This window comes from Onychomys torridus, chromosome 8, assembly GCF_903995425.1.
Source record: "Onychomys torridus chromosome 8, mOncTor1.1, whole genome shotgun sequence".
NCBI lineage: Eukaryota > Metazoa > Chordata > Mammalia > Rodentia > Cricetidae > Onychomys > Onychomys torridus.
The window spans coordinates 47,924,189-47,939,822 of NC_050450.1; the positions used below are offsets into that span (position 1 = coordinate 47,924,189).

At 48.9% G+C, this 15,634-nt stretch overlaps 1 protein-coding gene across 6 annotated transcripts in view; it reads left to right on the forward strand.

The window, feature by feature from the left end:
• LOC118589057 (myosin phosphatase Rho interacting protein) overlaps positions 1–15,634 on the forward strand; it is a 118,001-nt gene that overhangs the window by 92,104 nt on the left and 10,263 nt on the right. For 4 of the 6 annotated variants that reach the window (XM_036195913.1, XM_036195916.1, XM_036195914.1 and 1 more), the window contains 5 exons: positions 1,750–2,323; positions 3,978–4,094; positions 6,547–10,353; positions 13,926–14,073; positions 15,507–15,624. In XM_036195913.1, the coding sequence (XP_036051806.1) occupies positions 1,750–2,323; positions 3,978–4,094; positions 6,547–10,353; positions 13,926–14,073; positions 15,507–15,624 (4,764 nt within the window). The remainder of the gene's footprint in view (positions 1–1,749; positions 2,324–3,977; positions 4,095–6,546; positions 10,354–13,925; positions 14,074–15,506; positions 15,625–15,634) is intronic. The other 2 variants (XM_036195919.1, XM_036195918.1) reach the window with 1 other exon arrangement.

Consider the following 15,634-nt stretch of genomic DNA (forward strand, 5'->3'; position numbering starts at 1 on the left):
ATGTTGAGGAAACATGATTTATAGCTGCAAGACCACCAGAAGTTATTAGAAGTAAGGACAGCCGTATCAGAGCAGCAAGCCTTGCCCTGCTTCTCTTCTCCTTTCTATCATGTTCTCTGTGGTGAGGATGTCTCACAGTACTACATGACTTCTGGGTTTGGGGATGGTCCCTGTTCCCAACTGTCAATGTTAACTCCCCATATAGACCTGACACTTCACCAGTTTTCTCATGATTCTAAAAGCTCCACTCTGGGTTGTTTGTTTTTCCCTGTGTGAAGATCTTGCTATATAGCACAGGATGGCTTCCCACTCAGTCATCCTGCCTCAGCCTCCTAAGTGCTGAATTACAGGTATGTGCCATGCTGCACCTCATTTTTAATGGATAGTTGTGAGCTGCCATGTGGGTGCTGGAAAGCCAGGTCCTCTGCAAAAGCAGCATGTGCTCTTAACCACTGTGCCGTCGATTCAGCCCCTTCCAGCTCATTGTCATTTGCGTGCTTGTTTGATCTTAAACTGGACCCTTGCTGATCCTACTGCTCTAAAGCATTTGATTTTTGTTTAGATATTTGTATTTGTTAGTGTGTTTGTGTGTGTGAGAGGGAGGAGGGAGGGAAGGGATTTGTTACAGCACACCTCTAGAGGTCAGAGGACAACTTCACTTGCTTGTTTTGTGTGGTCACACGTTTGCTGTACATGTGGAGGTCATTTGTAGGAGTTGGTTCTCTCCTTCCACCATGTGGCTTCCAGGAAGAACTTAGGACCTGGGCTGGGTTTCCTGGCCAGTACCCTATATACTGAGCCATCTCACTGGCCCAAACACTCTGATTCTTAGTTTGCTTCCAGGACAAGTGACCCAGGGGTAATGAGAATCACTTTCTCTTCTGTTTGATGTCCCTTTGGCAATCTCCTTGTTGGTCCTAGTATAAACCCAAGTGTTCCCTGGCTCTTCACCCTGGGCCCCCTGTCACCAGCTCACTTCAGTTCTGTTAAGGCTTGGACAAGACCAGGGCCATCTAGCAATCGCTGGGACTTAGGCTGTCAGTAAATCCACTGAGCCTCTTGCCATGTCGCCAGTGGTGATGTCCTGACCCCCTCTCCTGCTGGAGTGGAGGCCTTCCCAGAAATCTTCCTTGGTGAAGATTGGAGAAAGGCAGTTATCTTCAAGCTAACCAGCTTCTTCCCTGTTATCACTGGGTAGGTTGAGGCACTAGCAGGCTTGATCTGTGTGGCTGTGCACCTCCTTCCTCAAAGTGGTGGGTACTACACTACCTTCTCTCTGGTAGTGTGGGCTTGTGGCTACCTGGGCCACTTGTCCCCTCGACCCACAGATAGTCTCAGCCTCACTCTGACTTATCTGTCCTGCCTGGAGCTGGAGTGAGGTTTTCAGTAAAGATGATGGTGCGTCTCCTGTTCATAGAAATCCCTTCTGAAGAGAGCTGGTTCTGTCACCGCGTAGTGTAGGCTGCTCCATGACCAGCCTCACCAAGTGTCTGGACCTCCTCTCCTGTGGGACTTTAGGAGTCCATGATATGACCACATGACACTCCTTTTAAAGGATGAGAACTGAAGTCTCAGGAACAGCTGAAGCTCTTTCCCTTTCCCTACCCATCAGCTAGGTTTGAGTTCTCCAAGGGAGAACTCTCTGCTTAGAAGCCACTTGGGGGATCAGAACAGGTGTAGGCTGGCCTTGTGGCCTGCTGAAATGTCCAGGCTCCCTGACAGGTCCTGTGTTTCCTCACTACCCCACAGCTCATTGCCTGAGGAAAAGAATAAAAGCACATCTTCTTTTGAGACCTGCCCAAGGCCAAATGAAAAGCAAGAAGCTGAGCCAGGAGAGCCAGACCCAGAGCAGAAGAAGAGCCGTGCTCGAGAGCGGAGGCGGGAGGGCCGCTCCAAGACATTTGACTGGGCTGAATTCCGCCCCATCCAACAGGCCCTGGCTCAAGAAAGGGCCAGCGCTGTGGGGTCCTCTGATGCTGGTGAGCCTGGGCGTCCTGAAGCCGAGCCAGGTGAGCTGGAGCGTGAACGAGCTCGACGTCGAGAAGAGCGCCGCAAACGCTTTGGGATGCTGGACACCGTTGATGGGCCAAGTATGGAGGATACAGCCCTCCGTATGGACATAGACCGCAGCCCAGGTCTGCTGGCATCCCCTGACCTCAAGACGCAGAATGTCCATGTGGAAATCGAGCAGCGGTGGCACCAAGTGGAGACTACTCCCCTCAGGGAGGAGAAACAGGTCCCTATTGCTCCTCTGCACCTGTCCTTGGAGGACAGAAGTGAGCGGCTCTCCACTCATGAGCTCACGTCTCTACTGGAGAAGGAGGTAATGTAGGGCCGCTTTCTTCTTGCATGCATGTAATTAATTATTCAGTACAGTACTATAGGAGAGTAGGGAGGTGGTCCAAGGCTGTGGTGAGAGGGAGTGGGCCAGGGATTAGATGGAGGCATTCTAGCATCTTGGTACAGAGCCATATAAGCTAGCCCCTGTGTCCGTAGTATATGATTCTTCTTATAGAATGTGTCCAGATTTCATCTGCACATACATTTATGTCTCGCTAGTGAGTTCCATGTCCAGAGTTACAGGATGATGAATATCCTTAATTGAAAAGTCACAAATTCTCCAAAATCCATAAGGCTTTTAGTGTCAGCGTGACACAAGCAGAAAGTTCTCCACCAGGAGATTTTGTTTCTGTATAAAATTAGTTAATACTATACTGTAGGAGACTAGGGATATGGCCCCAGTGTTACAGCGTTTGCATAAGCCACAGAGCCCTGGGTTCAATCCCAGCATTGCCAAAACAAAGCAAAATGTCGAAATCACATATATAAAAGAAGTCATGTGTATAAAGTAAAGATGTAACATGATTGAGGTTCCTATTTAGATTGGGACCCATCCTCCATATTGCCCATTGTGTATATACAGTTACTCCAGAATCATTTCAAAGGCAAAACAACAATAAATCCTAAAATCCAGAATACTCACATGAGGTATTTAAGATGTGGGCTCAGCTTACATAGGGTTGGTTCCTTCTGACTTTTGCCCTCTTGAGAACATATTCCTCAGCAAGCGTCCAGCATATTCTTACACACTTTCCATAAGTGCTAATTGAAGACCTGCCACTTTGGCATGCCTCTCTTTACCTCTTTTATTGTTTTGTTTTTTTCTGTTTTATTAAATGTATGAATCTGATAGATCACTAGCACCAGCACTTTGACTTTTTCATTTTCTATATCCATTAATAAAAAAAATACAGGTAAAAAGAAATAAAGTGATTCAAACTCACATAATTCTAGGCTACCAAAATGAGCCTTCTGGCCTGCAGGCCACATACTTAGTTCTTAACTGAATAGCAACATCTGCCTCCCATGGCCCAGCAGACCAAGGCAGCCCCTATACAGCAGAGCACCAATGAGGCTCTTAGCAGGTTGGGAAAGGTGGATGGTGATTTTGAAGCTGTTGAAAACAAGAATGTAGAGCGTTTACAGGTTTCTGTGTCTTACTGAGACTATATTGGAGCTTTATGTGAAATCTGTTCTGTAAACCTGGTCAGATGGAGTAGTCAGTAGAAACTACAGCAGGACCTGAAGTGAGATCTATATGCCTATGCCAGGGACCCCACCCACACAGTCCTCCTTTTGATAAAGATGTGAAGCCTTCTTTTCTCAATGGAGCACAGCCACCCCCCAGATATGAACTTTCCACCTATATTTCAGCCTGCATAGTACAACTGTGAGCCAGTGTGAAAGCTTATTGGGGCTAGGCAGGGTTTACCTGAGGCAAGAACAGGAAATATGTCCCTTAGCCACCAGAAGGGAACAGTTCTTCTGATGATGTGTCCAGTACCATATGCTGCGTATCCAGTGAGAGTCTGAGACTCATGAACAAGCCCCATTGTTTTGACAACTTGTGGTCAGCTGCTTTTCCTTATTCTCATCATGTTTGTGAAGTGTATGTATGTGTTTATTTTCACCAACAGCTGGAGCAGAGCCAGAAAGAGGCCTCGGATCTTCTAGAGCAGAACCGGCTTTTGCAGGACCAGTTAAGGGTGGCCCTGGGCCGAGAGCAGAGTGCCCGGGAGGGCTATGTGCTGCAGGTAGGGTGGGCAGCTGCCCAGTCAGCAGTGCACCCAGGGGCTTCAGTGTGAAAGGTCTGCTCAGGCCCACAGGCTAGGAATGTGCAAACATGGTCAGCAAGGACCAAGGCTCTTAATGCTGTGATAGTCTGTACATTTTCCTTGCTACTAGGACATTGGGAAATGTGTCCCAAATCTCTACAGCTATGGATTATCTTTTGGTCATGAAATCATTTGGTGGTCTCCCCTTTGGGCATTCTAGACATTGTGCTTTTGTGAGAACCATGCATCTGTGTGTCATTTCTCATTGTGTTCACCATAGTGATACTGGGCCCACTGTACATATACTGAAAAACTGGTCACGACAGCAAGCCAAGTGCCTTCTTAGGACCAACAGCAAGTTAGTGGCAGAGCTAGGACTGCACCACTACCCACCTACCCATTCATTTTCAACCAGCCTAAGTGTCTGGAGGATATATGACCACCTAGCCAACCTAACCCAGCCCAGAATGAGGGAAAAGTGGTAGCAGCTAGGTGCTGAGCTGACAGCCCAAGACCAGTGTCCTTCTCAAGGCATCTTCCAGAATCTTGCTGCATTCAGATCCCTAACATCCCCTTGATGTGGATATGTCAAAAAACAGTCTCAAGGTAGCTTGGTATGAGGACAGGTGGCGTGTGTTATCCTATAGCTGACTTCCTAGGATCAGTGCTAGCTCTGGGACATGCAGGAGACATACTCCTACCCTGGGTACTATCCTACTGATGGGAAAATCAACAAGTGTTAGGGATAGTGGAGTCAGGTGGTAAAATTGAATTGAAGCTCCCAGAAAAGGCCACGGAGAAGACATGGGGTTTAGATTAGTGTCAGGGTTCTCTGTTCTAGTCTTGACTCTGCCACTGACCCTAGAAGCATACTCTACCCTACAGCAGCAGCCTCTTGCCTGTGTCATTTGGAACTAGTGTTCTCCAAAAGGCCTTCAGCTCTCAGAGACCCAGAGTCTCTGCCCAGACCCTTGTACACTGACCTCCTCGATCTTCATCACCAAGTTGCCAGTGGACCTGGAGTCCTTCACTCACCTCAACCAGAGCCTGCCTTACCTTTGTGCCTACCCCTCACACTGCTGCATGTGCCCCTTGTTTACCCCTGTACCCCACTACTGCACCCTCTCCCCTTCCAGCAGACTCACTGCTGTCCTACTTCTGACCTTCTTGCTTGGAACTGGCCATGGCAGCCATCTCCCTTTCACACAGCCTACTCAGAAAGCCATAGTTATTCATTCAGGCCATCCCTAATTTAAGGGTCATTTTCTTAAGCCTTTGTTGGGTCCATCATATAAGACTTGACTTATATTCAGACATGGTGGTAAAGACACTGCCAAGGAGCTTTGCACATTGCTAACTTGTGTGTCTAACATGGACTGTCATGTGCATCTACACTGAAGGCCCTGTTGGTCAGCAACGGGGCCAGCTTCCCGCAGAATCTAATAATGATTACCCCTGAGCTTTAGAAATACTTGGTCAAAAGTGAGAAGGGTCAAGAGGCCTTTTGGGGCACTGAGGGTTAAGAGATGCAAGCTCGGGTAGGGTGCTGTGCTAACTGCTGGGAGGGGCCTGCATGCTGTGGATGGTGAACATGGTGTGGAACTGGAACTTACTGAGTGTCACATCTGTGGCTTCCCCACCAGTAGACTGAGGGAGCCTGGGCAGGCAGATTCTAAGTGGGGCTGTCCTGACTCACCGTGCTGTCCCTGCTTCATATGAGCCCTGTCTCTTCTGTGTCTTAGTTTGGGAACTTTGTGTTTTATTTTGGGTTTTGCATGTATCACTCTTATTTTGAGCTTTATGGAGGTTTGTTTTGTTACCACATTTTGCTTCATGATCTGCATTCCCCTTGTTCTGTCTTCTTGCAGGTAGAGATTAGTTTCTCCTTACGGTGGAGGCCTGACTACGCTTTCTAAAGGAAATGTTCCAATGTTACCTTGCTGACATCTCTCAAGTAGTTACCTGCCTTCCTTCTCTTCCTGTCACGGAAGGAAGTGACGTCACTTTCTTGTGCCTTATGCCCTGTGCTGCTTTAAACATGTGGTCTAGAACTGCATACTTTGTTTTGCCAAACAAATGCGGTGTCCTTTTGTCCTTCAGTCTCCGTTATACTTTTCAGTGTGTTCCATTATTCAGCTTTATTTGGTTTATTTCTTCTAGATGCTGTTCAGTTAGAGCTGTTTTTTTGATGTTTTTTCCCATGTGTTCTGTTTATGTGGAAGCAGCTATACTTACCAAAAACAAACCAAAACAAACAAAACCCACATTAATTTGATTTTTTTTTCTTTAAACGAAGAAAAAAAAAGTTGTGCAAAGGATTAAAGGCAAACCCACCAAGGAGCTTATCTATGATTGATCCTGGCCAGAGGTGTGACACTCAGAACAGGGTGGCCTGAGTGTTACTAACCAGTATTTAATCGGTTTTTTTAAGACTGAAGTGGCCACCTCCCCATCGGGTGCCTGGCAGAGGCTCCATAGAGTCAACCAAGACCTACAAAGTGAGCTGGAAGCTCAGTGCCGGCGGCAAGAGCTCATCACGCAGCAGATTCAGACCCTGAAACATAGCTATGGGGAGGCCAAGGATGCAATCCGGCACCATGAGGCTGAGATTCAGACCCTGCAAGCAAGACTTAGTAACGCAGCTGCAGAGCTGGCTCTTAAAGAGCAGGCTTTAGCCACACTCAAGGGTGAGCTGAAGCTAGAGCAGGGCAAAGTTCGTGAGCAACTGGAGGATTGGCAGCACAGCAAGGCCATGCTGAGTGGCCAGCTGAGGGCCAGTGAGCAGAAACTCAAAAGTACAGAAGCCTTGCTGCTGAAGAAGACCCAGGAACTGAGGGACCTAGAAACACAGCAGGCATTGCATCGGGACCGACAGAAGGAGGTGCAGAGGCTGCAGGAATGCATTGCTGAGCTCAGCCAACAGCTAGGTACCAGTGAGCAGGCCCAGCAGCTGATGGAGAAGAAGTTGCAGAGGAACTATACATTGTTGCTGGAGAGCTGTGAGCAGGAGAAGCAGGCACTGTTGCAAAACTTGAAGGAAGTAGAGGACAAGGCCAGTGCCTATGAGGACCAGCTACAAGGCCATGTGCAGCAGGTGGAGGCCCTCCAGAAAGAGAAACTGAGTGAATCATGCAAAGGCAGTGAGCAGGTGCACCTGCTAGAGGAAGAACTGGAAGCCCGGGAGGCTAGCATCCGCCAGTTAGCCCAGCATGTACAGAGCCTCCATGATGAACGGGATCTCATCAAGCAGCAGTTTCAGGAGCTCATGGAACGTGTGGCCACATCTGATGGCGACGTGGCTGAGCTCCAAGAGAAGCTGAGGGGAAGAGAGGCTGACTACCGGGACCTAGAGCACTCCCACCACAGAGTCTCTGTCCAGCTACAGAGTGTGCGCACTCTGCTGACAGAAAAGGAAGAGGAGCTAAAGCACATTAAGGAAGCACATGAGAGAGTTCTAGAAAAGAAAGACCAAGACCTCAATGAGGCTTTGGTTAAAATGATTGCCTTGGGCAGCAGCTTAGAGGAAACAGAAATTAAGTTGCAGGAAAAGGAAGAGTGTCTAAGGAGATTTGTAAGTGATTCTCCAAAGGATGCCAAAGAGCCTCAGAGTATAGCAGAGCAAACAGAGGAGGACAGTGGCATTTTCCCCCTAGGTTCAGTCACCAGAGTATTCCCAGGCTTTCCCCACTCACAGCCAGAGGATGAAGACCCAGGTGCTGGCCTAGGGGAAGAGTGTAGTAGTGGTAGCCCCAGCAGAGAGGAGAACATGGTACCCCCAAAGTCTGTGGATGTACCTGACAGGGAGGGACATCTGCAAAGCACCTCTAAGTCTGACCAGGGAGCTCCTATAAAAAGGCCAAGAATCCGGTTCTCCACGATTCAGTGCCAAAGATACACACACCCTGAGGGGTGTGCAAAGGCCTGGACTAGCAGTACGTCATCAGACACCAGCCAGGACCAGTCACCCTCAGAAGACAGTGTGTCCTCAGAAGCTACCCCTAGCACACTCCCTGCAGCTGCAGATGCTGAAACATACATCTCTATAATCCACTCTCTGGAGACAAAGCTCTTTGTCACAGAGGAGAAGCTCAAAGATGTGACCGTGAGACTGGAGAGCCAGCAGGGCCAGAGTCAGGAAGCATTGCTTGCATTGCACCAGCAGTGGGCTGGCACTGAGGCACAGCTGCGGGAGCAACTCCGTGCCAGCCTGCTGCAGGCTAGTGCACTGGCCTCTCAGCTAGAGCAGGAGAGACAGGAGAAGGCCACAAACATTGAGCATCACCCTGGGGAGCTGGAAGACTTCCAAGCCAAAAATAGCCAAGCCCTGACATGCTTAGAAAACTGCTGGAAAAAGCTAAGGTCTCTGCCATTTGCTGACCAGGAGGAGGGACAGGATGCATGTGCAGCCTCCCTGGCTAACCTAGAGAGTATGCTTGTGAGTGCTATAAAGGCCCTTCAGCCGTGGGCATCCCCAGCAGACAGCAGGACACAGACAGAGCAAGAGAGGGGGCACTCCATGGAAAGTAGCCTGGCAACCCCTGTGCAGCAGCCCTGCCAGCCCATATTGAATGAGCAGGAACATAGAAAGTTGCTATCTGCTCAGATAGTCCTGGAGGCCTCACTTATCAACCAAATAGCTGACTCTCTAAAGAATACCACTTCAGATGTGTATGGCGTTCTCTGTGAGCTTACTCAGTCAGGGGAGTGGCCACTGAAGGAAGAAAGTGCTGCCCTCTCTGCTAGGGCTCCAGTGGAGATCTGGGCCAAGAAGGTGCTGGTGAATGGTGAGTTCTGGAGCCAGATCGAATCCCTAAGCAAGCACCTAGGGACAGTGGGAGAAGCAGCAGCAGCCTGCACATCAGGAGACAGGCAGCAGCATATTCCCCAAAGTCTGGCTGATGCCACATGGATCCGTGCAGAACTCAGCTATGCCACACAGTCATTAAGAGAATTGTTCCACCATAGGCTACAGAGCATACAGGAGACCCTCCAGGGGACCCAAGCAGCCCTGCAGCAGCACAAGTGCATGCTGGGAGAAATCTTGAGAGCCTACCAAACCCCAGATTTTGAAAGAGTAATACAGCAGATCTTAGAAACTCTCAGGCATCCAACTGGCAGGGAGGACCAGGAACAGACATCCTGGGACCAGAGCCCATTAGGAGAGGTACTGAGGCCAGGCATAGATGGCTCCCAAGAGCCTTTGCAGGCTTTCCATCAGAGCCCTGAAGTCCTTGCTGCCATTCAGGATGAGCTGGCTCAGCAGCTAAGGGAAAAGGCTAGCATTCTTGAGGAGATTTCAGCTGCCTTACCAGCCCTGCCTCCCTCAGAGCGACTTGGGGGTTGCCAGAGGCTTCTGCAGATGTCCCAGCATCTCTCATATGACGCTTGTCTAGAGGGCCTTGGTCAGTATTCTTCATTACTGGTTCAAGATGCAATTATTCAGGCTCAAGTGTGCTATGCAGCATGCAGAATTCGGCTGCAGTATGAAAAGGAGCTGCGATTTTATAAGAAGGCCTGTCAGGAGGCCACAGGGGGCTCTTGCCAGAAGCGTGCACAAGCGGTTGGGGCCCTGAAGGAGGAGTATGAAGAACTTCTCCACAAGCAGAAGAGTGAGTACCAGAAGGTTATCACCCTCATTGAGAAGGAAAACACTGAGCTCAAGGCCAAGGTGAGCCAGATGGACCATCAGCAGAGATGTCTACAAGAAGCAGAAAGCAAACATAGTGAAAGCATGTTTGCCCTGCAGGGCAGGTATGAGGAGGAGATCAGGTGCATGGTGGAGCAGCTGAGCCACACCGAGAATACACTGCAGGCTGAGCGTAGCCGGGTTCTCAGCCAGCTAGACGCTTCAGTCAAAGACAGACAGGCCATGGAACAGCAGCATGTGCAGCAAATGAAGATGCTGGAGGACAGGTTCCAGCTGAAGGTCCGGGAGCTGCAGGCTGTCCATCAGGAGGAGTTGAGGGCCTTGCAGGAACACTATATATGGAGCCTGCGGGGAGCCCTCAGCCTCTGCCAACCCTCACACCCAGATTCCCCACTGGCCCCCAGGCCAGCTGAGCCCAGAGCTGTGCCAACAGCCAAGGATGAGGCTGAATCCATGACAGGGCTGCGAGAACGTATCCAGGAGCTGGAGGCCCAAATGGACGTCATGCGAGAGGAGCTGGACCACAGAGAGCTGGAGGGTGATGTGGCCACCCTGCGGGAGAAGTACCAGCGGGACTTTGAGAGCCTCAAGGTCCTTAGCACCATTTATTTTTCAGAGCCACTTCTCTTTGGTGATGCAAGAAAGGGGCATTGTGGGCAGCTAAGGTCTTAGAGTGGGGATAGGAGGTAGTTCTTAACTCTCAACTGCTGCACAGGCATAGTTGAGCAACATTCTCCTGGCCATCTATTCACGACCCAGAAGGGAAGCCAGCAAGGAAAGCAGCGTCCCTGTGGGAAAGTAGAGTAGGGTCTTCCTTGCCTGCCCACGCCTCCAGGGCACTCTCCATACTCTTCCCCTTCTCACCCTCCCAGAACCCCCTCTGGCTTCAAAGTCCAAGCATTAGTCCAAGGATTGTCTCACATCCCTGAAGGGCAGTCACCACCTGACTCTTCTCAGAGAGTAGGTAGGAATTTAGAACACAGGACTATTTGCAAAGCAGTCAGCGTTCTTACCTAGCCTACCTTCCCAAGGAAAAGTTGGCAGTGGTTGGGCACTGTGTCTGAGAAGGACTTTCTCACACTCTTGTCTCCCGGGCTACCTGTCGTGCTTCTGTGGATACCCCTATTTTATCTTAGACTGCACTGTGTGTGGCTGTCCGGGCATATTCATGGAGGGTCCTAACCATCTCTTAGATTCCAGAAGTGGCCTGGTAACTGGATCTTCATCTTCTTCCCCATTGGAAGGTGTACAGGCTCCAAGGGTACCTGCACCAGATCTTCTTGCAGGCCAGCGTTCCTGCCATAGTGCCACAGCTGTAGCACAGCAGAGTGTCTGTGACTGTTTCCCAGCACCCTTTTCCTCCATCCTAAAGGGAAACAATGGTATATTCAGGCTGGTGCTTTGCCCTTGCCTCTGGGTGAACACATAGCTACTGACCAAACACACAGGAGAGATTGACAAGGAACCGGAGGCACTGGTGCTCACCATTCTTTTCCTGGTTTCATCCAGACCTTTTAAAGACCATTAAGCATTGTGAGAAATTTTCGAAATGTGTATTCAGTGACCCTACAGGGAGCCTGGACCACCATTGCCTGCTCCTCTTTGCATCTACAGGCATCTCCACAGCCTCGGGTGGATGGGTCCAGGCCTGGCAACAGCATAGTCAGTTATCAGGATGTCAGAATGGTTATGCTGGGCTCAGGTTACCTAGTGGGAAAACGCCTTAGAAACAAAAGATAGCAGGTTAAGAGTAAGCATCGGGGGCTGCTCTTCCAGAGGTCCTGAGTTCAATTCTTAGCAACCACCTGGTGGCCCCGAACCATCTGTGATGAGATCTGGCGCCCTCTTCTGTCTACATAATAAATAAATAAATCTTTAAAAAAAAAAAAGCATCAGGCTTGAGCATAAGTATGTGCCCAAGAACTTCAAGCCCTCTGTGGAACTTGTGGCACAGCTGGACACATGCAATGTGTTTGACCAGACTGTCTAAAGAGAGCCCAGCTAGGAACAGTCTCTCTGTGGATCTCTGCCCAGATAAGGGAGCCTGGACTGTTGCTACTGCCTCACCACCACTAGCCATGAGCCTGCATCTCAGTCAGTAAGGAACTTGTTCTAATTCTAGGGGTGATTTAAAAATTAAAATTTGTAGGCCGGGCGGTGGTGGTGCACACCTTTAATCCCAGCACTCGGGAGGCAGAGCCAGGTGGATCTCTGTGAGTTCAAGGCCAGCCTGGGCTACAGAGTGAGTTCCAGGAAAGGTGCAAAGCTACACAGAGAAAGCCTGTCTCAAAAAAAATAAATAAAAATTAAAAAATAAAATTTCTGCTGGGCGGTGGTGGTGCACACCTTTAATCTCAGCACTCAAGAGGCAGAGCCAAGCAGATCTCTGAGTTCAAGGCCAGCCTGGTCTACAGAGTGAGATCCAGGACAGGCACAAAAACTACACAGAGAACCCTGTCTGGAAAAACCAAATGAATGAATTAATTAATTAATTAATTAATTAATTAAAATTTGGAGATGGGGAATGGCTCAATGTTTAAAGTGCTTGCCAGCAAGCATGAGAGTAGGAGTTTAGATCCCCAACACTCATGTAAATGCTGGGTGAGCATGGTATGGTGTGGCCCCCTTGTAATCCTAGCACATAGCAGATGGAGACAAAGCATCCCTGAAGAAAGCTGGCTAGGCTAGCTGGCTCAATCGACAGGTTCTACGCTCAGATGATAGATTCTGTATAAGGTGGAACTGATCAAGGAAAGACAGTGTCAAGTGTCAGCTGTGGCTTCCCTGCACATATACACTCAAAATCTTTAATTAGTTTACAGAGTAACAATTTTCAGGGTTGGGGATTTAGCTCAGTGGTAGCTCAGTGGCCCTGGGTTTGGTCCTCAGCTCCACAAAAAAAAAAATAAATAAATAAAAATCAAACATAATCCAATTAACAAAGAAGCATCCTAGTTATTAAAGACACCTCAGTGTTTCTGTTGTAGGAGTTTCAAACCCTATGTTCTTCATGTATTCCAAAATGCTCAAATCCAAATAAGATGGAAAAGACTGCCTATAGGGTGAGCATCCATTATATGGAACTCAAAATCTGAAACAAGCCAGAATCCAAACTATTCTGAGCACTGACAGACTACCACAAGTGGAAAATTCCTAAGTGAACATTCTGTGGTAAGTCTTAGTTAACTGCAGGCAGAGTAAACAGGCTGTATAAGATTATCTCTGGGCTGAAGGTAACTAGTACAGCACACACCGCAGTCAGCTCCAGGATGGGAGCAGAATTTAAAGTTGAAAGTCCCCACGGTGACTGTGAGGCTAGGCAAAAAATGTCAAAGCATGATGATTGGATACTTGGTATTCTTTATTGACTCCATTAGCAAAACGATGAGGTAGGAACACAGAGTTAGAGCCACGTTCTTCTAGTTTGTTTGGTTTGGTTTATCAGAAAGCCTGTTCTTCCCAGAAGTGGCTATCACAAGTTTTGGCAGAATGACCCACATTCAAAGTAGCTGTGAGCTGTAGGTAGAACACAGAGCATGCATTACTGCTTGGATGGGGAGAGCAGCTGGGCTCTGGGGCTGTGGGGAATGGGGAATCTCCTTAGGACTCACATGTTGTGTCTGTTCTGCTTGGTAAGGTGGTACGGTTCTCAATGGGCAGCGTGCCTCTGTTCTCCTTTAAAAGAGAGGAAGGGAGAAGGCGTAGGCTGGCAGGAAAGATGTTAGCATGTTCTCTGGTTCCTGTGTGGATACTTTTGAGGTTTAGTAAACAGCTGAAGCTCCCCAGCTCCCCAAAATGGGCTCTGTCTACCCCAGCCCACAGAGGATGTGTTGGGCTCTGTAGTCAGGCTACCTTTTGTTTCAGGATGGACCTCACTCTCCCCAACTAGCACATTTGTCTGAATTTGTCCCTGTTAGCAACAGCACCCAGTATCTCTGCTACTCCACCAATAGAAGCAGTACATGGGCATTTGGTTGTGATGATGTGCAATCCCAGACCAGAGGGTGTATAGCTACCCACAGACTTGGTACTGATGCGAGAAGCACCAGCCATGTCTTGAGACCATATCACTTCCTGGACAAAGCAGGTTGCTGCCTTATTTATTACACCGGGTAGCCACTTGGAGGCAAAGAGAAACCAATAAGCCCTCTTGCATTCCACAGGCTACATGTGAGCGAGGTTTTGCCGCCATGGAAGAGACGCACCAGAAGAAGATTGAAGACCTACAGAGGCAACACCAGCGGGAACTGGAGAAGCTGCGGGAGGAAAAGGACCGCCTCCTGGCTGAGGAGACAGCTGCCACTATCTCAGGTGGGGCTAAGTCCATTAGCACAGGGGTCCCATGTCTTGGGCTGAACCTGCAGTTCAGAAGAGGATTGGCCTTACTTGTTTTTCCTTGAGATTGAAATTTCCTCCTTACAGATGGTGGTGGGTATAGGTGGGCAGGGCTCTATCCTAGGCCATCCTTTAACTCCCTATGTAAGTGAGGATAACATTGAACTCATTCTCCTTCCTCTACCTCCCCAGTGCTAGAGTAACAGACATGTACCACCCGATCCTGTTACTGTATTGCTGGAGACTGAACATGGCCTCATGCATGTCCAGCAGGTGCTGGACTAAATCAGCACCAGCCCTAATGCCTTAGGTTTCATTTTGGAGAGAGCTATTTGAAGATTAAAAGGGAGGCAAGGCTAACTTGAGAAACCTTTTGAGAGGCTCCAAACTGAGAGCCAGTGTTCTAGCTGTTTGTGACACTGTAGGGCTGGCCCCCAACAAGTATCCATCACTTGGAGTACTCTTTTCCAGAGTACAAGTACCAGAGCATGAGTATGCTGTAACATAGCCCCAGCAGTGTGTCTCACCCATCTCATGTTGCATTCTCTTTACATGATTAATGACAGCATGGTGAACTGTGATCCTAATTAGTCTTGACAATAAAAACCCAGAGTCAGATATCAGGGTGAAAGCTGAAAGATCAGAGAAGCAGAGCAGCAACCAGTAACTTCTTACCTCTATGAAATCTCAGACCAGATGGGGCTATCCTGTCTCTTCGAATCCTCAGACTGAATGGGCAGCAAGTACTTAGGAGTACTCCCAAGTATTTAGGAGTACTCCGCCTCCTAAGTACTGGGATCAAAGGCATGAGATCCCAAGTGCTGGGATCAAGCATGTGAGCCACCACTGCCCAGCTCTGGATCAGTCTCATGGAGCCCAGGGTGGCCTTAAGCTCCTGATCTTCCTGCTTCCTCCTCCCGAGTACTAGGATTAAAGGTGTGTGTCATCACTGCCTGGCCTCTATGGTTAACCAGGTTAGCTCTCCCCTCTGATCTCCAGACAAGCTTTATGTATCAGAACACAAACAAAATATCATATAATGGTACGGTGGCTTATTTAAGAAAGTAAACCAGCTCTCAAACATTTTTGTTTTAAAAACCCATGCATGAATATAACATTGACATTTATCTGTTCATTGTGGAGTCTTACTAATATCACATATAGCACACCTTTAGGCCTTCCAGTGGGAATTAGTTTGTGAATTCTCTCAGCCATTTTTTGACCCCGAGAGCTGGATTCTGATAGACCAGCCTGCTGTGGAGTCCTATGCTGCTGGAGTTGGTGTCAGCTGGGGGCAGATGTCACACTCACCTGCCCTTGGCCTTGTGGAGGGATAATGTGGTAGTAGAAGAGCCACTGCCAGCTGTAGCCCTAGATTTTGGTGCTGAGGGGCAGTGTCTTTCCTCTAGCCATCGAAGCCATGAAGAATGCTCACCGGGAGGAGATGGAACGGGAGTTAGAGAAGAGCCAGCGGTCTCAGATCAGCAGCATCAATTCGGACATCGAAGCCCTGAGGCGGCAGTACCTGTGAGTCACC